The 22,813-nt window shown below is 42.6% G+C and overlaps 1 protein-coding gene across 5 annotated transcripts in view; it reads left to right on the top strand.

The window, feature by feature from the left end:
• LOC106610278 (coronin-2B) overlaps positions 1-17,495 on the top strand; it is a 58,626-nt gene extending 41,131 nt beyond the window's left edge. For 3 of the 5 annotated variants that reach the window (XM_045716517.1, XM_045716518.1, XM_045716515.1), the window contains exons 3-12: positions 1,483-1,599; positions 2,009-2,158; positions 6,639-6,818; positions 7,548-7,664; positions 9,076-9,180; positions 9,811-9,907; positions 10,946-11,058; positions 12,278-12,368; positions 13,409-13,671; positions 13,885-17,495. In XM_045716517.1, the coding sequence (XP_045572473.1) occupies positions 1,483-1,599; positions 2,009-2,158; positions 6,639-6,818; positions 7,548-7,664; positions 9,076-9,180; positions 9,811-9,907; positions 10,946-11,058; positions 12,278-12,368; positions 13,409-13,671; positions 13,885-14,016 (1,365 nt within the window). In that variant the 3' untranslated portion in view covers positions 14,017-17,495. Of the gene's footprint in view, positions 1-1,171; positions 1,332-1,482; positions 1,600-2,008; positions 2,159-6,638; positions 6,819-7,547; positions 7,665-9,075; positions 9,181-9,810; positions 9,908-10,945; positions 11,059-12,277; positions 12,369-13,408; positions 13,672-13,884 lie in introns of those variants that run through there. The other 2 variants (XM_045716519.1, XM_045716516.1) reach the window with 2 other exon arrangements.
• Positions 17,496-22,813: the final 5,318 nt, after the last annotated feature.

The following is a 22,813-nucleotide window of genomic DNA, read 5'->3' as shown; positions in this document are numbered from 1 at the left end:
GTCCTTATTATGTATAGCCTCTTATCAGTGGAGGCATTGCGTTGATCTCTCCACTGAACTTGGCTTTCTCTTTCAACTCCCTGTACGGCTATAGCACCTCCAGACCTCTTCACCTGAACATCAGCTGAATTTACAGGCTTTCATTTATCAAGGACCTTGCAGTGATTCATCAGAAAGGCTCTCGATCCACCGCTCCCTCATTTCCCTCTTCCTTTTTTCCTGTCTTTTCCCTTCTTTTTTTCCGCTTTCTTCTTGAAGGGGTCTCTCTCTGAATTTATCATACTCCTCTTCTTGGCTCCGACAGGAGTTACATGGGGACTCAGGAATGACATAACTCACCTATGTCCCCCTCCACCCGTCGCAAGGAGTTGTCCCCCCCCCCACCTCGACACACACACACCGTTCGGTCCCTATAATCTAATACATCTATGACCTATCTCTCTCTCTGATAGCATGTTCTTAGACTGAGTCATTAATGTAGTTTCAGGGCTCACCCCCCTATCCCAAACACACCTTACCTACACACACACACACACACACACACACACACACACACACACACACACACACACACCATGCTCCTCCTGTACACCAATGATGTCATGCAGTGTGTGTGTATGTGTGTTGTCAGTCACCTGTCACAACACTCCTGTGAGTGGTTCTTTTCAGACTCATTAGTACGGGGAGCCTGAATAAGACTGAGTTACTGTAAGTCTGACTAAGACAGGCCTGGATTACTGCATTCTTAAACTTCTTGAATTGTCTGATGCAAATCAGATTGATACCAAAAGGATTGTGTAATAGAGACATGTTGTGTTAAAAACAATGGTGAATAGTGAACACGCCCCAGCATTGCTCAACATGCTCACCTCTGTCATAAGTTGCTGATCTTGATACATTATGTCTAGATCTATTCAGGAAGTTCCTGAGTTGACAGACACCTAAAGAATAAAACATATCAATAAGGTTGGCTTTTAAAACTGTTTTTACACTCTTTCTTAAATAACTTCTTTATGTACCACCTTTACCATCATGTTAGCCAGCTAGGGTATTGAAGTTAATTATTTGTGAACTATTCCTTACTGTCATTGCCTATTGCTCAATTGTCTTCAGGCAGGTGAAGGGTTTGCTATGCCGCCTTGCAGAGACTTGCTGGTTAGCTCTGTAGTGAGGTTGTCATTCAGTATGCTGAGGTAGGCTGCCTGTCCTGACTTGTAAAGAGGAGTCAGACTTGGTTCTTTCTTGGCTGGTCTGCCGATTACATCATGTTTACCTGGACAGATTCTCTCCCTGACTTTGAATACTGGATATTTGTTGATCGGTTTCTTCGAGTAATGAATATACATTTTATCTTGCGATTTCCCCTGTTTACCTTCAATATTAGTCCTTATCTTTTTATGTATAGTCTGTATCCAGCCTACACATTTCTACCTGATGTAATGTTCTATTGTCCCCCTCTGTCTGTCTGTCTGTGTTTTTCAGACAGGGAAGGTGGACCCCCTTCACCCCAAAGTGTCAGGCCACAGAGGTAACGTACTGGACATCAAATGGAACCCCTTCAACGACTTCTGTATAGCATCCTGCTCAGAGGACTCCACGGTCAGTAGTGTACACACACACACACACACATAAAATCACCTTTCCATTCATTTCATACCACTGACTAAGTAGCCAACTGGGGTTAGAGCAACATCTATTAAACAGTCAAAGATAACTGGAGGGCCTAGGTAATAGCTGTCTGAAGTCCTGACCTGTACTACCACCTGTAACATGTTTGAGAGTTACAACTCTTATTTGTGTGTTATGAATTAGCCTCTGGTCAGTCTCAACTTCCTCACCTTTCAGTTTGGCTATGTGAGTTGGCTCTAGTCAATGTTTAGCTTTGATGTGTATGTAACTTTTTGTGTGTCCTTGTGTGTGCATGTGTATTTGTGTGCCTGCACGTGGGTGTGCCTGTGTGTGTCTGTCTGTATGTCTGCGCGCGTGTGTGTGTGTGTTGCTCTAACAGGTGAAGGTGTGGGACATCCCTCCCCATGGTGTGCTGAAGAACCTGACGGTGCCGTGGAAGGAGTTGCAGGGTCACAGCCGCAGGGTGGGCCTCATCGAGTGGCACCCTACTGCCAACAATGTGCTATTCAGCACTGGCTATGACTACCAGGTAACACACACACACTAACCCTCTGATACACAAGCTCATGTGCCTTCAGAAAGTATTCACACCCCTTGACTTTTTTCACATTTTGTCACATTTTGTTGTGTTACAGCCTGAATTTAAAATGTATTCAATGGAGATTTTGTGTCAGTTATCTACACACAATACCCCATAATGTCAAAGTGGAATTATGTTTTTAGACATTTTTACAAATGAATTAAAAATGAAAAGCTGAAATGTCTTGACTCAATAAGTATTCAAAAACCAGGAAGGTTTTTCAATGCCTTCGCAAAAAAGGGCACCTATTGGTAGATTGGTACTTTGGATGGTGTATCAATACACCCAGTCACTACAAAGATACAGGCGTCCTTCCTAACTCAGTTGACGGAGAGGAAGGAAACCGCTCAGAGATTTTAACCAGTTTAATGTCTGTGATAGGAGAGAACTGAGGATGGATCAACAACATTGTAGTTACTACACAATACTAACCTAAATGACAGAGTGAAAAGAAGGAAGCCTGTACAGAATAAAAATATTCCAAAACATGCATCCTGTTTGCAATAAGGCACTAAAGTAATATCGCAAAATATGTGGCAAAGAAATTAACTTTTTGTCCTGAATTCAAAGCATTATGTTTGGAGAAAATCCAACGCAACACATTACTGAGTACCACTCTTCATACTTTCAAGCATAGTGGTGGCTGCATGTTGTGGGGATGCTTGTCATCGGCAAGGGAATTTGTTTTGATAAAAAGAAAAGGGATAGAGCTAAGCACAGGAAAAGTTCAAGAGGAAGTCAGCTTTCCAACTGCCACTGAGAGACAAATACACCTTTCAGCAGGACAATAACCTAAACGCAAGGCCAACTATACACTGGAGTTTACTAAGACAGCATTGAATGTTCTTGAGTGGTCTAGTTACAGTTTTGACTTCAATTGGCTTGAAAATCTATGGCAAGACTTGAAAATATCTGTCTAGCAATGATTAACAACCAACTTGACAGAGCTTGAAGAATTTAAAAGAATAATAGGGAGATATTGTACAGTAAGCTCTTAGAGACTTACCCAGAAAGGCTCACAGCTGTAATAGCTGCCAAAGGTGATTCAGGGCGTTAAATACTTATCTAATCAAAATATATTAGTGTTTTATTTTCCATTTAATAAAATAAAATGTTAACATTTTTCTTCCACTTTGACATTCAAGTATTATGTGTAGATCGTTGACAAAAAATGACAAATCCATTTGAATCATTGTAGCTCAACAAAATGTGAAAAAGTCACACACACACACACACACACTCAGACCCATATACCCTCACAGCTACTCCTGCTCCCACACACTTGCATACAGATACTCAGACACACTCAATGTAATATATCGCACATATACAGAATAGTGAGAGCTAACCAGGAAATAGCGTTGGCAGGAATAATCTATCAATGTTGAAATGCAGCCAAACGGGTCACCACATTCTACTGCAGCTTAATCTGCTTGGCAAAGTGCAACAGTAAGCATCACGATTTGTATTTTATTTAACCTTTATTTAACTAGGCAAGTCAGTTAAGAACAAATTCTTATTTACAATGACGGCCAACGACGCTTGGCCAATTGTGCGCCGCCCTATGGGACTCCCTATCACGCCTGGTTATGATACAGCCTGGAATCGAACCAGGGTCTGTAGTGACACCTCTAGAACTGAGATGCAGTGCCTTGGACCGGAGCCCAAATCGATCACTGTCTATCTGCCACACTTGAACATTGCTCCTTGTTGACCTTTAAGGATTCCTTGGAAATCTGTTGAGCTCCTCAGTACTTGAATATTAGATGCCCATGTAGGAATTTACAGTATAAGAATGCAAGTAAAATGTGGTGGAAATAGGGCTGTTACGGTGACCGTTTTACCGCCACACCGGCGATCACGAGTCATGACGGCTGTCAAATTCCATGTGACCTTTTTAGTCATGGTAATTAGGCTTCTCCAAGCTCTGATGTAGGCTAGGCCTACTATATTTATTTCTCAACTTTCCTGATATTAAGCACATTGCTTCTCTTTACAACAGGAGTATAGCCTACCTGGCTGGCATGAAAATGAACAACGGGAAAAGCGTCCTCCATTCGCTATTTAAGTGCATAGATTACATATTTTTTTCCCGGTACAGGTAAAGACACGATTAAATCAATAGTGTGATGGGTGACAATATTAGCCTATCACTTGTTAATGATGCCCAGCGTAAGGCAAGAAACAGCACATGCTTTTTTTTGCAACTTTTTGAAATCCTAGTCGCACACCTCATGTAGCCCATAGATCTATATGTTTTGATAAGGTTTGTATCACACCTCATGTAGCCTAGCCCCTAGACCTATATGTTTTGATAAGGTTTGTGTCAACTGAAGTGGCCAAATAACTTCTTAAAATGAAGCTCATTAATCCACTTTTCACCATAAAAATGCACCTTTATAATAAAAGCATTACGTGCATAATTGCATTTGTGGTCACTTTTGAGAATGGTGTTTTCCTGCTCATGGAGCATTTGCGCTTACAGCCTACTGCCATGTGTGCGTTGCTGTGCTTATAATGTGAAGAAATAGTTTAATAGTTCCGTTTTTTTTTTATACTAGTGGTTGTATTAATTTGGGATCTATCGCATCCCACAACTGTCCCAGACTATGTTTGGAATATTTATTTCTCGCACTGAGTAGAATAGGTCAACTTGTGTACTATGGGAGATAGTAGATTGACATAGGCTAGTGCTTTTGCTGTTCTTTAGGCCTACTCATCGTGTTGGCTGACAAAAAGTAAATTTGGACAGATCTTCCAATATCTTCAATATGCACCTCGGAATTGGATAAGGGCGCGCGCAGTTGCATCCACGATGTATCAGTCTTCACTTGTAGCCTGTGAGAAAGACCCAATCACGTGACGGAGAGCCATGTTATTATATTCAGCCTGAATTCTAGGACCAGTGGAGATGCGGAATCAGGCGCAGGAGACAGAGGGCCGGAGCAACAGTGTTTTAATGCAACGGGAAAAAACACAATAGCCGAAAGGCACAGGGCGCTCAATAAAGTCCGCCAGGGAAAACACATTCCCAAAATAAACACGAGAAAAAAGCGCACGGGGCGCAGCCCGGCAATAAAGCTGACACAGGCCAGCGAAACAGGCCACACACACAACTGTCCTGAGTGGACAATAAACAATCCCGCACGAGAACCCAAACTGAAAATACACACTAAATAACCCCCCACTAATGACAGACACGAAACAGGTGCGGGATAGACAGACAAAACCAAAAGACACAGAAACATAGATCGGTGGCAGCTAATAGGCCGGCGACGCCGAGCGCCGCCCGACCGAGGAGGGGCGCCACCTTCGTTGGATACTGTGACACAGCCCAAGTGCACAAAGGCCACTGGGAGTAAAAGGCATGGATTTTTTTAGGGGGCATTACAGCCACACAAACGGGATGCAGCCAGGAAATTCGAGGCATTATCGAGTGCTTGTCAAATTGTGAATGAGAGACTGATGAAGTATGTACAGCCTGCGCAAAAAAACAAAGCAGAGCTCATGCCTTTCATGTGACTTTTTTCAAATCATCGTTAGTCACATCATGCAGCCTTAGAATGTTTTGAAAATCTAAACATATGTATCACATATGACATAAATAACTCTAAATTAAGCATGTAGGAGTACCTGTTTCTTTGTTAACCGCTCATCACAGAATAGCCGCATGTGCGCACTCCCTCAAATCGCTTGGAGAAAATATCCTTTTTGTTTTATTCAGCTATGTTCAATTGTATTCTTCATACTTTAAAATAATGCCACCGTATTCGAAGCAAATCTTGTCTGCTAAATGAACTAGTGTAGCCCACATCTATATGGCATAGCCAGATCAGGGCCTATCATATTTCTTTAGATCTGTCTAAAATAAATAATAGATCTATTGTGATGGTGTTGGCTATATTACATGTATTTATTAGACTTTTAAAATGTAGATGTTCCAAAGGTCTCTATCAGTGGCTTGTAGGCTATGTGTGAAAGACAGGAGATGCTAAATGTATTTATCTTAATTAACGGTCAATTACCGTGACACCGGCAGTTATTTGCTTCACAATCACCGGCTGACAAAATTTCATGACTGCCACAGCCCTAGGTGGAAACAAATTAAAACACACACATTTTACCTTTATTTAACTAGGCAAGTCAGTTAAGAACAAATTCTTATTTACAATGGCGGCCTACCCCGGTCCAATTGTGCGCCGCCCTATGGGACTCCCAATCACGGCCGGTTGTGATACAACCTGGAATTGAACCAGGGTCTGTAGTGACGCCTCAAGCACTGAGATGCAGTGCCTTAGACCGCTGCGCCACCCGGGACCTCACACACACACCCTGCTCACCTGTCGAGTTACAGAATTGAAAATCCTTTGTCAATCTGTTTGTACTTTCAGTATCTGATTTCATAACGTGTGTGTGTGTCCTTCCCCAGGTGATGATCTGGAACCTGGACAGCCCTGAGGCGGTGATAAAGAACCCGGTGCGGACCATCAGCCACCACACTGACGTGGTGCTCTCCATGTCCTTCAATACAGATGGCAGCAGGCTGGCCACGTCCTGCAAGGACAAGAAGATCAGAGTTCTAGAGCCACGCACTGGGAACCTGCTACAGGTCTGTACGGGTGGGGCTGCTGGGTTTGTGTGTTTGTCTGTAGTTGTATGCAAGTATTCCATTTTTTTGTCATAATGCCATTGTCCTCGGTAACAGTGATTGAATTACTATTTATATCAACACGGTGCTTAGGATTCTCCTTCTCTCCTTGTCCTATGCCCCTCCACGCCCCTCCAGCACCACACAGACAAAACTGACACCTCCCCACCCAGCCACCCCATGACTCATGTTCTCTCTGTTCTCACTCTTCCCTCTGCCCCTCAAACCAGCTGACGTGGCAATGTGCAGATAGTGACACAGTGATATTGCAAAGACCTATTTGTGCAGACACGATGTGCTGACGTTTAAAATATTTATACAGACGCCAATAGACTGTTTACTTCTGAAACTACTGAAACCCCAGGAGCATACTGTGATGAAATGTGAATACATTAGTTAAAACAACTCTGTAGGGTTATCTATCCATTCTTATTTACAATGAGGAAATGTGACCTGTGTAACAACACTTTTGCACTGTTATAGCATATGGTTGAATGCCCTTCAACCATATGCTTCAACCACACTTAAACCATATGCCCTGGTCTTCCTGACCAGGGCATTGCTTCAAATTATCATTTCATCTCTGACCAATCTGGTTAAATATAGACTCAATAAAACATTTAGAAATAAACCTCTTCTCATAGACCTTTTTAGTTTTTTGATTTGTTTGTTTCCTGCTGTTTTTTTCAGGAGGCCAACTGTAAGAACCACAAAGCCAGCAAGGTGCTGTTCCTGGGGAACCTCAAGATGCTGCTGTCCACCGGCAGCTCCCGCTGGAACCACAGACAGATGGCTCTCTGGGACCAGGTACACAACCACACTACTGATAGAGGCTGCCCTTAGGCACAGATCTAGGGTCAGTTTACATGTTGACAGATGGCCCTCTGGGACCAGGTAGGTACACAACCACACTACTGATAGAGGCTGCCCTTAGGCACAGATCTAGGGTCAGTTTACATGTTGACAGATGGCTCTCTGGGACCAGGTAGGTACACAACCACACTACTGATAGAGGCTGCCCTTAGGCACAGATCTAGGGTCAGTTTACATGTTGACAGATGGCTCTCTGGGACCAGGTAGGTACACAACCACACTACTGATAGAGGCTGCCCTTAGGCACAGATCTAGGGTCAGTTTACATGTTGACAGATGGCCAGGTACATAACCACACTGTTAGGAGTAGCTGTCTCACGCACAGTCGCTGATATCAACCAGTAAGGATATGTAAAACTGACCTTAGAGCAGTGTGTAGGAGCAACTTCATCTTACTTTGGTAGAGGCTGACCCTGAGAAAGCGGGCTAGGAACAGCTTACTTCCCCAATTCAGGGGGGCAAATTCAAAACTGACCTTAGATCAGTGTCAATTAGTGGTGACTTCATTTTATTGGGATCAAACAACGGCTCCCTCTGGTGCCAAATGGGTGTATCTCACATTAGAAATCCTGCAGGATGCTTTCATGCAAAATCCCCAAATAGTATCTGTTTTGGTTATGTCATTTATCATCTGATTCCTCCCTGCATGTGTTTGTTGCACAACAACCAGTATTCTATTTGAAAACAACCAATGTATGTTGGTGTGGTTCTGAGTGGGCGGGGAGATTATGACTGCAACACAGATTAGGGGGTTTTAAACAGTCAATCTTTTTCATTCTGTGCTGGGAGACATGTTCATGTTGCCTCCACTTCAATGAAACCTCCATTCTTATTGAAGTAATAAGGTGTTCTTGCCTTGAGTTTTTTTATTTATCTGTTATTTTACCAGGTCAGTTGACTGAACACATTCTCATTTACATCAACGACCTGGGGAATAGTTACAGGGGAGAGGAGGGGGGATGAATGAGCCAATTGGAAGCAGGGGATGATTAGGTGACTGTGATTGTATGAGGGCCAGATTGGGAATTTAGCCAGGACACCAGGGTTAACACCCCTACTCTTAAGATAAGTGCCATGGGATCTTTAGTGACCACAGAGTCAGGACACCCATTTAACGTCCCATCCGAAAGATGGCACCCTACACAGGGCAATGTCCCCAATCACTGCCCTGGGGCATTGGGATATTTTTTAGACCAGAGGAAAGAGTGCCTCCTACTGGCCCTCCAACACCACTTCCAGCAGCATCTGGTCTCCCATCCAGGGACTGACCAGGACCAACCTTGCTTAGCTTCAGAAGCAAGCCAGCAGTTTAGTTGATTAAGTAATCATGTCTGTCTGTCTACAGGAGGACCTAGATGTGCCTTTGTTACAGGAGGACCTTGATGGTTCGTCTGGGGTGCTCTTTCCTTTCTACGACCCAGACACACACATGCTCTACATAGCAGGGAAGGTGGGTCTCTGGTACATGGCTGGTCGAGACACAACACATTCCCATCAAGGTCTTCTGTATGATGAATTCTACTATGTTTTAAATGGCTGACTCTTGAAGAACAAGAGCACACACATTTACATGTTTGACTGATGTGTCTCGCTCTCTCTTTCTCCATCTCTCTCTGTCTTTCTGTCTCTCTCTCTCTACCTCCCTCTCTCTCTCTCTCTCTCCGCATCTCTTTCTCTCTCTCTCTGCATCTCTTTCTCTCTGTCTCTCTCTACCTCCCTCCCTCTCTCTCTCTCCATCTCCCTCTCTCTCTCTCCATCTCCCTCTCTCTCTCCCCATCTCTTTCTCTCTATGTCTCTCTCTCCATCCCTCTCCGTCTTTCTCCCCATCTCTTTCTCTCTCTCCCCATCTCTTTCTCTCTCTACCTCCCTCCCTCTCTCTCCATCTCCCTCTCTCTCTCCGCATCTCTTTCTCTCTATGTCTCTCTCCATCGCTCTGTCTCTCTCTACCTCCCTCCCTCTCTCTCTCCCCATCTCTTTCTCTGTCTCTCTCTCCATCCCTCTGTCTTTCTCTACCTCCCTCCCTCTCTCTCCCCATCTCTTTCTCTCTATGTCTCTCTCCATCTCTCTCTGTCTCTCTCAGGGGGATGGTAATATCCGGTACTATGAGATCAGCTCAGAGAAGCCCTACTTGCACTTCCTCACAGAGTACCGCTCGCACACTCCTCAGAAAGGAATGGGTAAGCACACACACACACACACACACACACACACACACACTGTGTGCACCTGCAACCAAACCAGATGTGCAAATAACCCAGTTGATTTGACTAGCCAAAAAGGTGATTACAAGGCTTTCAGTCATGTGTTATGATGACAATGACTTACGACATGAATAATACTACCATCAGCAGTAACAACAGAAGCACTAGGGGTCATAGTGGTGGAACAGAGGCACTAGTTACATTTTACATTTGATTCATTTAGAGAATGCTCTTATCCTGTCTCTGGAGTTGAACAACTTACTCACCGTTGAAGTGCTTCAATAGGACGCAAAGTCAAGTTGCAGTCCCTTGTTGTCAAGACTTAGAATCAACAAACTCAACGGGCATGGACAGTATCAAACAATAAAAGCGTGATTGAGATGGGAGTGTTTGTCTGATGCTGACTAGACCGGCCACGTTGTGTGCGTGAGGGTTGCTAAATAAACGTACACATTGATGTTTTTCAATCATTAGTTCCAAACTGCTCGCGGCATCAACGAGCGTCTGCGTAGCCAGGCTCTACATGGTTCTCTTTGAGACGCTTGACGCACTACAAGTCCCGCCTCTCCCATCTACTCATTGGTTTTCACGAGCATACTAACCCACGTGGGGATTGAAAGATGAACGAGGAGGGGCTAATCAAAGAAAACAAACTAGGTTTCCCATTTTATTTGTGAATTAATTGTTGGAGTAGAGATGGGTCCACATTCTACAAAGATCCAGCTAAAAAAAGGACCATATGCATTTCAGGTAAAATAATAATCCAAATGTTTATCTCACAGGAAAAACTAGTTAGCAAAAGCAAGCTAGCTAAATGTCCATGAATGTTTCATGTGTGTTTCGACCGGTCCCCAAATGAATATTGGTTTTGGTATTTTAACCTGCGTGTCATGAACACGTCTGGTGGGGAGAGACAAAATCAACAAGCGCACACATGGGGCCGGTTTGGTCAAGGTGTCAGAAACAGGCAGTGCTACTAACTTCCTGTGTGTGTGTGTGTCCCTCCACCCTCAGGTATCATGCCAAAGAGAGGTCTGGACGTGAGCTCCTGTGAGGTGTTCAGGTTCTACAAACTGGTGACGATCAAGGCCCTCATCGAACCCCTCTCCATGATTGTACCTCGTAGGGTAAGAACCCCTGACACACCAACACAGACGACCAGAACACCTAGGGTCACAATCAACTGAGCACTAGAACACAATATAGTCACAATCTACTGAGCACTAGAACACAATATAGTCACAATCTACTGAGCACTAGAACACAATGTAGTCACAATCTACTGAGCACTAGAACACAATGTAGTCACAATCTACTGAGCACTAGAACACAACATAGTCACAGTCTACTGAGCACTAGAACACAATGTAGTCACAATCTACTGAGCACTAGAACACAATGTAGTCACAATCTACTGAGCACTAGAACACAATATAGTCACAGTCTACTGAGCACTAGAACACAATGTAGTCACAATCTACTGAGCACTAGAACACAATATAGTCACAGTCTACTGAGCACTAGAACAGAATGCAGTCAATCTACTGAGCACTAGAACACAATATAGTCACAGTCTACTGAGCACTAGAACACGATATAGTCACAATCTACTGAGCACTAGAACACAATGTAGTCACAATCTACTGAGCACTAGAACACAATGTAGTCACAATCTACTGAGCACTAGAACACAATGTAGTCACAATCTACTGAGCACTAGAACACAATGTAGTCACAATCTACTGAGCACTAGAACACAATGTAGTCACAATCTACTGAGCACTAGAACACAATGTAGTCACAATCTACTGGGCACTAGAACACAATATAGTCACAGTCTACTGAGCACTAGAACAGAATGCAGTCAATCTACTGAGCACTAGAACACAATGTGGTCACAATCTACTGAGCACTAGAACACAATGTAGTCACAATCTACTGAGCACTAGAACACAATGTAGTCACAATCTACTGAGCACTAGAACACAATGTAGTCACAATCTACTGAGCACCAGAACACAATGTAGTCACAATCTACTGAGCACTAGAACACAATGTAGTCACAATCTACTGAGCACTAGAACACAATGTAGTGTCAATCTACTGAGCACTAGAACACAATGTAGTCACAATCTACTGAGCACTAGAACACAATATAGTCACAATCTCCTGAGCACTAGAACACAATGTAGTCACAATATACTGAGCACTAGAACACAATCTACTGAGCACTAGAACACAATGTAGTCACAATCTACTGATCCAAATGCGTTAGTGCAATGTACTGAAAACATGACAAACTCGGCATCAACTGTGTGTACGTGTGTGTATTTACATCCCCTGTAGTCGGAGTCGTACCAGGATGACATCTACCCCATGACGGCGGCGAGCGCGGCCGCCATGTCGGCCGAGGAGTGGCTTAGCGGCATTAACAAAGGTCAGAGGTCACCACCACAGAAAGAGGGTGGTCGTGGGGATGGGCAGGGTTATCGTATGCTGTTTCTCCGTAGTTTGAGAACTTGAATTATGCAATGAGGAAACTGCAATACAAAAGCACAAGTTGCTGGCAATACTGAGGAAACGAAGAACTGTATTCAAAAGGGATTTGTACATTATCAGTAGTATACGTATATTCAAGGGATATTTATACATTATGTATCAAAGTGTATAGTGTATTTCAATATGATCAGAATACGGATTATCAGTGTAAGGGGTCAGCCATCAGACATGCAGGCTCTTTCATGTACAGCAAGGTCACAATGCTGTCTCTCAATCTAAGGTCCTAATAGGGCCTAATGCTGGATATTAGTTCTCCGTTTGAGATAACATGGATTCCATTTGCTGCCCCCTACAGTGGAAAGGTCAAAGGAGGATCAAGATGTCCCTTTAGCTGACCATGAAATCTGTTTACCTACGGTAGATGCAGACCTGGGTTCGAAATATTATTTCATATCTTTCAAAAATGTGGAGCATTTTGCCTTAGCCTGCCTGGAGTACCAGATGGGCGGGGTTTGCAGTTCTGATACTATTCTATTGGTTCTATTGCCCCTGGCAAACAAAATTTAGCCCAGTTGATGTATTTCAAATAGTTTTTGAACCCATGTCTGTCTAGACGCCTCAGCTGCATCCTATTTGCTTCTCTACGAGATGTGACATTCTCATTTGTCATGTGTAGGGCCAGGAAGTTGCCCATTATGCACCATTCGTACAATATATATCTACCCTGCAATGTCCTGTGCAAAGAAGATCCTGCAAAGTTTATATTCCATCGTCCTCTATCATGTCTTTGAACCTTGATTTGGTTATAAATTGTGTTCGTAATTCAAATGATGTAAAGAATATATATATATGTTGACCTTCAAAGAAATCTCGACAACGATAGCATTGTGTTATCATCAACCAACCATATGTGAGACAGTAAGAAGGTAATCATTACATTAACATCATGTTTGCTCTCTCACCTTCCACCTCCACTAGGCCCGGTGCTCCAGTCCCTGAAGCCTGGGAGTCGAGTACCGGACTCCTACCCGGAGCTGAGCTCCGGCCTGGGCAGTAAGGGGCTAGGCAACTCCCTGGGCACTCGGAGGTCCCAGAGCCGACCAGGCCAACTGCAGCTGGCGTACATCCAGGACCAGCTTGGCAACAAGGAGTGCAGGAGTAAGACGTCTGTCAGCAACGGACAGGACCCCACGCTCTGCTCGCCTCCCAAAACAGAGAACGAGGTATGGGGCGGTTTCGATGTGAGTTACCCAGCTTGGCTGTATACCATTCTACCGTGGGTTGGGGAAGGTTTAGTGTATGGAGGCTGTACTGACTGTATCCTATCCCATCATGGGTAGGAGTTTTGTAGGTGACTATATAGGGTCAGAAAATATCCTGGCCCTAGTCTTGCACTCACCCACATTCTTTCTCAATGTGTGTTCCGTGCATGTGCGTGTGTGTTGGGTGTGCAGCTGCGTCTGAAGTTCCACAAGCAGCAGGAGGAGATCCGGCGTCTGCGGGAGATGCTCAACCAGAGGGACGTCCGCATCAAGCAGCTGGAGCTGGAGATCAACAACGTGAGGAATTCCCAGGGCTCGCACTGAGAAGAGGCTCCCCTTGCCCCCCCCGTCGCACCAATCCACCTCTCCCTGGATTACTCTCTGACCAACCTCTCCCCCGCTCTCTCACCCTGGGGGTCTCACTGTAATTAACAACCCTCTAACCCCTCAACCCCCACCTTCCTTACCCTAAAGACAAGGGCCCTTCCCAGGGGCCTCGCTGTCTCATCTCAGAACACTATCTGTCTCTGTGGATGGGTCAAAGCCGCACCAAGGCTTCTCATGTCCCCCATATATGTACATACACCCACAGACTCTCAGTCACTCCTCAATATGTAACATATTTTAATGCTACCGCATCACTATACATGTAAGCCGCTTGTCCCTCTCCCTGCTCCTCTCCCCAAAGTTAGTTTTCGTTTTTTCCTTTTGTACGCTTCAGAGCTATGCAAGTTTGATGTATTTTAGTTTTGTTTTTGTGGTAAAAGAAAATATGTTTATGCCGTTTTTATTTGAAAAAGAATGAATATAAGATGTACGTGCCTGTCTTTAAAAGATGGTGTGGTTGTCTGCTGGTTATGTTTGAATGTTGTCTGGATGGGAGCAGATGTCACACATGATTGTAAAATACACTGAATTTATTTTCTATGCTTTGTTATTTTGCATATTTAAACAACTGTACATGGGTGGATGCTGGTGAAGATGTCTACGTGATGTCTACATCTGGAATGACAGAATATATGTGTGGGTGAGAGAGAGAGGGGGAAAGAGACATGCTTAATTTTGTATATATTGAGTCAATTTGGGTCTTTTGTATTTAAAGGTAGACTCAGCGCTATGACGTAGATGCAGAAAGTAAACATAGTGGGTCAATTTCCACAACAGCTAAGGGCGTTGAAGCGCGAGGCGAAACTTCTCCGCTTTATTGGTCCCGCTACCGTGGTGTGAACAGCGTGAAGCGAACCCGTGCACATGCGCATATACAGTGTGTGACTGTGTGAGAACAAAGTCTTGCATCTCGCTCATCACAATATCAGACTCATTTCGGTGAGTCTGACTTTAATGAAGCTGTGTTTTGTTTTAATGACTGGTAAACTGGTGGAAGATCAATCAAATGAAAGAACAATCGTTGCCCAGCAGCTTTTAAATACACCATTTATTTTACCCGAAAGCAGCCAAGGGAATCTCACTTGTCATTTTTAAAATTGCATTTATTTATTCTGTTTCTTTTTAATTTGTGGACAAGAAAAGGTAGCCGTATGGAATGATGACCAATTACAGAGGCATGTTTTCACACCAGTGGCCACAGCTCTATGCTTCAGGCTCACCACTGAGTATGTCTAACGCTATCAGATAACACACACACCACATCATATAGGGAGTGGGTTGGTAGGGCACACAAAGTTTTACTGTTTCACTGTCTATTTGGTGCTGGTCCATCCGTTTTCATTGTTCCGAAGCCGCTGTGTAAAAGTAGGAATGATTTCTTTTTAAAAGGGATCGAATGAACCTCAAAGCCATTGTGTAATATATGACTTAACAGGGAACTTAATAACTATGTTGTTAATTTGTAAGTGCTGACCCAAGTGATTGGGTTGTCTCTTGAAAACAACAGAGGAAACTGTAAAAGGGAATATGTGTTTGGAGCAGGCTAATTTGGAACTTTCAGGATAACACTAAGCCTTTGTTTTTGATATGATGTCCATTGCTTTTGTGATGCACTACAGAGGAGGCTGGTTGGAGGATCTGTAGGAGGACATGCTCATTTTAATGGCTGGAATGGAATGAATGTAACAGAGTCAAACGTGTTTGATATCGTTCCATTTATTCCATTCCAGACATTACAATGAGCCCATCCTCCTATAGCTCCTCCCTCCAGCCTCCTCTGCTGCACAAGTACTTACTTTGTGGTTCATAATAGTTTGAAATGGAAATACTATGGCAAGGAATGGGATTGGAACTGCTCTGTAATTGTGCATCATATGTTAGTTAGACAATCAGAGACCCACTGCCCCTGTCCAAAGAAAAGAAAGAGGCCAACGTTTTACACAAGCACGGCACACACGCCAAAATATAATTGTGAGCTATTCAACACTTGTGGGCAGGCATCTAGAGAAGACATCCCCTATTCCCATAGAGAGCAGTACTTTTGACCATGGTCAAAGAGCAGCATGAGGGCAAGCCAACCATTGTCACCGCTAGTATAGATGTATTAATAATACATTAACACGTAACTGCATATGCTTGGATAATATTGCACTAAGTGGGCCAGGGCACCTGCAATGTGGGCCGGGGCACCTGCAATGTGGGCCAGGGTACCTGCAATGTGTTTGGTTTTAGCCTTATTGTTCAGCTCATATATGCTATTGTATGTAGGCCAATGTAGCTCAGTCAGAGTATTGCCATTTGAAGGGTAATATTTCTAAATGGTACTTGACTGAATGGAGTCACTACTTAGCTAATGGCACCTTAGGGAAGACAATCTCAGAAACAATCCGAAAACCGACTGTTATTGTAATCCTGATGGTCATTGTAGAGTGCATGTAGTCTATCTTGTCTAGCTAGCTTGGCATGTGTACTTTAGCAATAAGTCTCTAGTTCTTTTGTAGACCTTTTGCATTTACTGCCAGCTACAATGGCTAGATATCTGGCAATCACATCCTTGTACTACTACTTTGGTGTTTAGTCCTCTTTAAGCATTGTAGACTTCACCGACTACTGTATACCATTTTTCTTCAGAAAAGATACAGTCAAGACCAAATCACAAAGTCCATTCCAGGGACTTGATGGCATTTTAAATCCCCAAACTGTGTGTGTGTGTCCCATTTACATTTTTACAGAAGCAATATTTTAGCAGAAGAAAGAGCAGTAGTTTGAGGGAAATACACTACGATCACTAGCATTATCTTGCTCATTGGAAACAAGGACATCTGTATAAATAAGTTGAAAATGGAGGGTTTCTGCTGGGCAATATCATGACTGAGCCTTACTGTGCCTAAGAATCAAGCTGCAATTTTAGTTTTCTTTTGTATAGCTATTATGATGTCTTTCAGAACGAATATTAATATTAGTGTTCACACAGCTCACAAATACAGTGAACAATTTATGAAATGATTCTAATTTTGTTCCTGTTATGTTTAATATTGTTTTTATATATATCAAGAAATACATCAGGTGTAGAGAATAAAAAAATAGGTGAAAACATTACTTTGGGTAATTTATGTCTTTTTTCAAGTCTTTTGATACCCATTTGAAGTCCCACCCAGTTGACTACTTAAAAATTGTGAAAGTCCTCAATGGCGATTCCCATGCTAAAACGGGCTTTTGTGCACTAGTCTTCCATCTATCTCTATGGTGCAGGTGCATTATGACAAAGAGGAAGAGGGAGATCCAACTACCGGAAAATCTGACTCCCTCCAGCAGGTGGCATTTTTTGTTGTTGTTTAGCCCACCAAGCAAGGAGTTTTTGTATAGAGGTCAATGAGAAAGTGTCAAATTTTGTCAATAAAACAATAAATGGCTTATTTGCTGTGTGAGGTTTATTTGATTTAAAATAGGTTTTCGGAATGCTTAGGTGGTTACAAGTGCACTGATATAAGTAAGACACGTGACATCCCGGCTACTTTGAGAAAAAAACACTTTATATCGTTGTTGTCTCGAGATGGCTATGCACATTCATGGCATGAGGCTAGTAGCATAGCATCTTTCTCCATTAAATACAGGTGGTTGACGTCAACATAATGAGATGTATCTACCAATCCAAAGAAAGGATAGGCTGGAGCTAGACACCCCGCCGTGCCGCTTTGTGGACGAAGACTACTATTGTTAGGGCGGACAGACAAGTATCTTGTCAGTATATCCATACTCTTTTTTTTTTTTTTTACCCCTTTTTCTCCCCAATTGGTAGTAGTTACAGTCTTGTCTCATCGCTGCAACTCCCGTACGGACTCGGGAGAGGCGAAGGTCGAGAGCCGTGCGTCCTCCGAAACACAACCCAACCCAACCAACTGCTTCTTGATGCAATGCCCACTTAACCCGGAAGCCAGCCACACCAATGTGTCGGAGGAAACACTACACCTGGTAACCCGTGTCAGCGTGCACTGCGCCCGGCCCACCACAGGAGTCGCTAGTGCACGATGGGTTGAATCCCTCCCGGCCAAACCCTCCCCTAACCCAGACGACGCTGGGCCAATTGTGTGCCGCCCCATGGATCTCCTGGTCGCGGCCGGCTGCGACAGAGCCTGGACTTGAACCCAGAATCTCTAGTGGCAAAGCTAGCAATGTGATGCAGTGCCTTAGACCACTGCGCCACTCGGGAGGCACCCTGTATATCCATAATCTTTGATGAGGAAGGGGAGGGCCTTACATTCAGGAAGTTGTGGGGACCAACCATAGAGATTAATAGGGGACACATTATTTGATTTGATTTATTAGGATCCCCATTAGCTGACACCAATGGCGACATCTAGTCTTACTGGGGTCCGGAACATAACGAAAAAGACATTACAGACAAAATACTTTACAATTTACATACATTAACATGTAGTCTGTCTGTCTGTCTGTGTGTGCGCGCGCATACATGTTAGTACATACACACAACAAGTAGGTTACATGGGGGAGAGGTGTTGTGCCGTGAGGTGTTGCTTTATTTGTTTTTTTAAACCAGGTTTTCTGTTCACTTGCACTATATAAGATGGAAGGGAGTTCCATGCACTCATGGCTCTGTATAATACTGTACGTTTTCTTGAATTTGTTCTGGACCTGGGACTGTGAAAAGACCCCTAGTGGCATGTCTGCTGGGATAAGTGTGTGTGTCAGTGCTGTGTGTAAGTTGACTATGCAAACAATTTGGAATTTACAACACGTGAATGTTTCTTATAAAAAAAAGAAGTGAAGCAGTAAGTATTTCCTTAACTCTTAACCAAGAGAGACTGGCATGCATAGTATTAATATTAGCCCTCTGATTACAATGAAGAGCAAGACGTGCTGCTCTGTTCTGGGCCAGCTGCAGCTTAACTAGGAATTTCTTTGCAGCACTCGGCCACACGACTGGACAATAATCAAGATAAGACTAAACTAGAGCATGCAGGACTTGCTTTGTGGAATGTGTTGTCAAAAAAGCAGAGCATCTCTTTATTACGGACAGACCTCTCCCCATCTTTGCAACCATTGAATCTATATGTTTTGACCATGACAGTTTACAATCTAAGGTAACATCCAAGTAATTTAGTCTCAACTTGTTCAACAGCCACACCATTCATTCCCAGATTCAGCTGAGGTCTAGAATGTAGGGAATGATTTCTACCAAATATAATGCTCTTAGTTTTAGAGATGTTCAGGACTAGTTTATCACTGGTCACCCATTCCAAAACAGACTGCAACTCTTTGTAAGGGTTGCAGTGACTTCATTAGCTGTGGTTGCTGATGTGCATAGGGTTGAATCATCAGCATACATGGACACATATGCTTTGTTAAATGCCAGTGGCAGGTCATTGGTAAAAATAGAAAGAGTAGAGGGCATAGACAGCTGTCCTGCGGTACACCACACTTTACATGTTTAACATTAGAGATGTTTCCATTAAAGAAAACCCTCTGAGTTATATTAGATTGTCATATTGTGGATTCAGAGCTGAGGTTGAAAAGCCATAACACATACAGTACCAAGTTTGGACACACCTACTCATTCCAGGGTTTTTCTTTATTTTCTACATTGATGAATAATAGTGAAGACATCAAAACTATGAAATAACACAAATGTAATCATGTAGTAACCAAAAAGGTGTTAAACAAATCAAAATATTTTGGGGGGGTTACTAAATGATTCCGTATGTGTTATTTCATAGTTTTGATGTCTTCATTATTATTCTACAAATTACAAAATAGTAAAAATCAAGAAAAACCCTTGAAGGAGTAGGTGTGTCCAAACTTTTGACTGGTAATGTACGTTTTCAAAATACAGTTTATGGTCAATAATATCAAAGGCTGTACTGAAATCTAACAGTACAGCTCCCACAATCTTCTTGTTATCACTTTCTTTCAACCAATCATCAGTCATTTGTGTCAGTGGAGTACATGTTGAGTGCCCTTCTCTATAAGCATGATGAAAGTCTGTTGTTAATTTGTTTACAAAGAAATAGCATTGTATTTGGTGAAACACAATATTTTCCAACAGTTTGCTAAGAGCTTGCAGCTAGCTGATTGGTCTGCTGTTAGAACCAGTAAAGGCCGCTTTACCACTCTTGGGTAGCGGAATGACTTTGGCTTCCCTCCAGGCCTGAGGACAAAGACTTTCCTCTAGGCTCAGATTAAAGATATGACATATAGGAGTGGCTATAGAGTCAGCTACTATCCTCAGTAGCTTCCTGTCTAAGTTGTCAATGCCAGGAGGTTTGTCATTATTGATCAAAACAATAATTTTTCCACCTCTCCCACACTAATTTTACCAAATTCTAACTTGCAATGCTTTTCTTTCATTATTAGTTTTTTTTATGCATTAATACGATGGCTCACGGTTCGTTGTCGGCATTTCCTGCTTAAGTTTTCCCACTTTGCCAATAAAGTAATCATTAAAATAATTGGCAACATCAAATGGTTTTGTGATGAATAAGCCATCTGATTTGATGAAAGATGGAGTTGAATTTGTCTTTGAGCCCATAATTTAATGTAAAGTATTCCAACGGATGTTTTCCATCATTCTTTATATCATTAATCTTGGATTCATAATACAGTTTCTTACATTTACATTTTAGTAAATGTAAGAGCGACTTACGGGAGTGAATGCATACATTTCATATATTTTTTTTCCTTCCCGTACTCGTCCTCCGTGGGAATCGAACCCACAACCCTGACGTTGCAAACACCATGCTCTACCAACTGAGCCACACGGGACCGTTCTTTTGTTGAGTTGAGTCACATAATTTCTCAATTTGCAGTAAGCCAGCCAGTCAAAGGCGCAGGCAGACTTATTAGCCACTCCTTTTGCACCATCTCTTTCAACCATACAGTTTTTTAATTCCTCATCAATCCATGGAGCCTTAACAGTTCTACCAGTCAGTTTCTTAACAGGTGCATGTTTATCAATAATTGGAAGAAGCAATTTCATAAATGCATCAAGTGCAGCATCTGGATGCTCCTTATTAATCACACCAGACCAACAAATATTTTAACATCATCCATATAAGAGTCACAGCAAAATCTGTGTACACTATTTTAAGCCCAATTTTTGGAACTTTGGCTTTCCTGGATATAGCCACTATATTGTGATCACTGCATCCAATGGGTATGGATACAGCTTTACAACAAAGTTCTACAGTGTTAGTACAAATGTACTGTAATGTACTGTAGCTCAGTTGGTAGAGCATGGTGTTTGCAACACCAGGGTTGTGGGTTCGATTCCCATGGGGGGCCAGCACAGAAAAAAATGTATGAAATTGTATGAAATGTATGCATTCACTACTGTAAGTCGCTCTGGATAAGAGCGTCTGCTAAAAAGACTAAAAAAAAATGTAAAATGTAATATATGTGGATGATCTTGTTCCTGTAGTGTTTGTAAACACCCTGGTAGGCTGATTAATAACCTGAACCAGATTACAGGCACTGGTTAATTAAAGTGAGAAACTTCCTCTTGAGGGGACAGCTTGATGAAACCAGTCAATATTCAGGTCCCTGAGAAAGTAGACCTGCTTACATCACATCAAGCATTTCACACATATTATTTAGATACAGACTGTTAGCACTTGGTGGCCTATAGCAACACCCCAAAAGAAAAGGCTTTAGATGTGCCAGGTGAACCTGCAACCACAACACTTCAATAACACTTGACATAAGATTTTCTCTAAGCATTACTGGGATATGGCTCTGAATATATATAGCAACACCTCCCCCATAAGCATTCCTGTCTCTTCTATAGATGTTATATCCTTGCATTGCTACTGTTGTATCATAAAATTGATTATCTAAGAAATGGCTAATATGAATGTTATCTGATGTTATTGATTTCATTAACCTTATTTCTAAGGCTACATATATTAGTACGGGATATTTTCAGCCCTTTCCTGGGTAGTGTTACATTTGGATATGTAACACCCATTTTCCTAACCAGGGAGAAGTCTGGTTGATAGTGGTCTGGGATCTAACTAAAATGAAATAACCCCATGTGTGTTCTCATGCTGCCTTGGCAGCAGCTAATAGGGATCCATAATAAATACAAATACAAATTCCCTATTCAAATACCCTTAGTTTAACCTGACCCATTATCAGACACACAGAAACAAAATGCACACAGCAAAATGTCTCATTTCAGAAATGATATTAAGTTTGGAAAAGCAACACCTCTCTCAGTAAATAGACATATTCATAAATCGTATAAGATATTCAATTGCAGGTAAACATAAACCAGTCAGTATGGCACCAAGTCAACCAATAGACTTAAAACCATATCACTGTCATTCACCATACATGTAAAAACATTCACATTCAGTAACAGTCAAACGGTTGCAACCTTTAAAAAACGGGTACCCCTTAACTATCAGAGCTCTGTAATGTAATAACTTTTACTACGTTGGAGGCCTGTGCTTCTTGTTTGTGTGTGTGGCTTCTGGAGCAGGAGTCCCAATGCAGGTGAGAGTGGTCCGTATTCAGTGCAGTGGTGAGAAACAGAGGGATCGCTTTTCTAATTAGCCAGATGACGTTTCTTCACGAGGCTCAGAGGAAACCCTAGTATTTCCTGGAATCTAGGGTCGCTATCTGAGCTCACACTAAACTACTTTGACACACGGTACTCACTATACAAATGTCTCTGCCCCACGGCTATTGTCATTTGTTCCGTTCACTTCCCCTACTA

The sequence above is a fragment of the Salmo salar genome, chromosome ssa04 (assembly GCF_905237065.1).
Source record: "Salmo salar chromosome ssa04, Ssal_v3.1, whole genome shotgun sequence".
NCBI classification, from domain to species: domain Eukaryota; kingdom Metazoa; phylum Chordata; class Actinopteri; order Salmoniformes; family Salmonidae; genus Salmo; species Salmo salar.
Note: the sequence above shows the minus strand (reverse complement) of the source record. Positions and strands in the feature narration are given on the sequence as shown.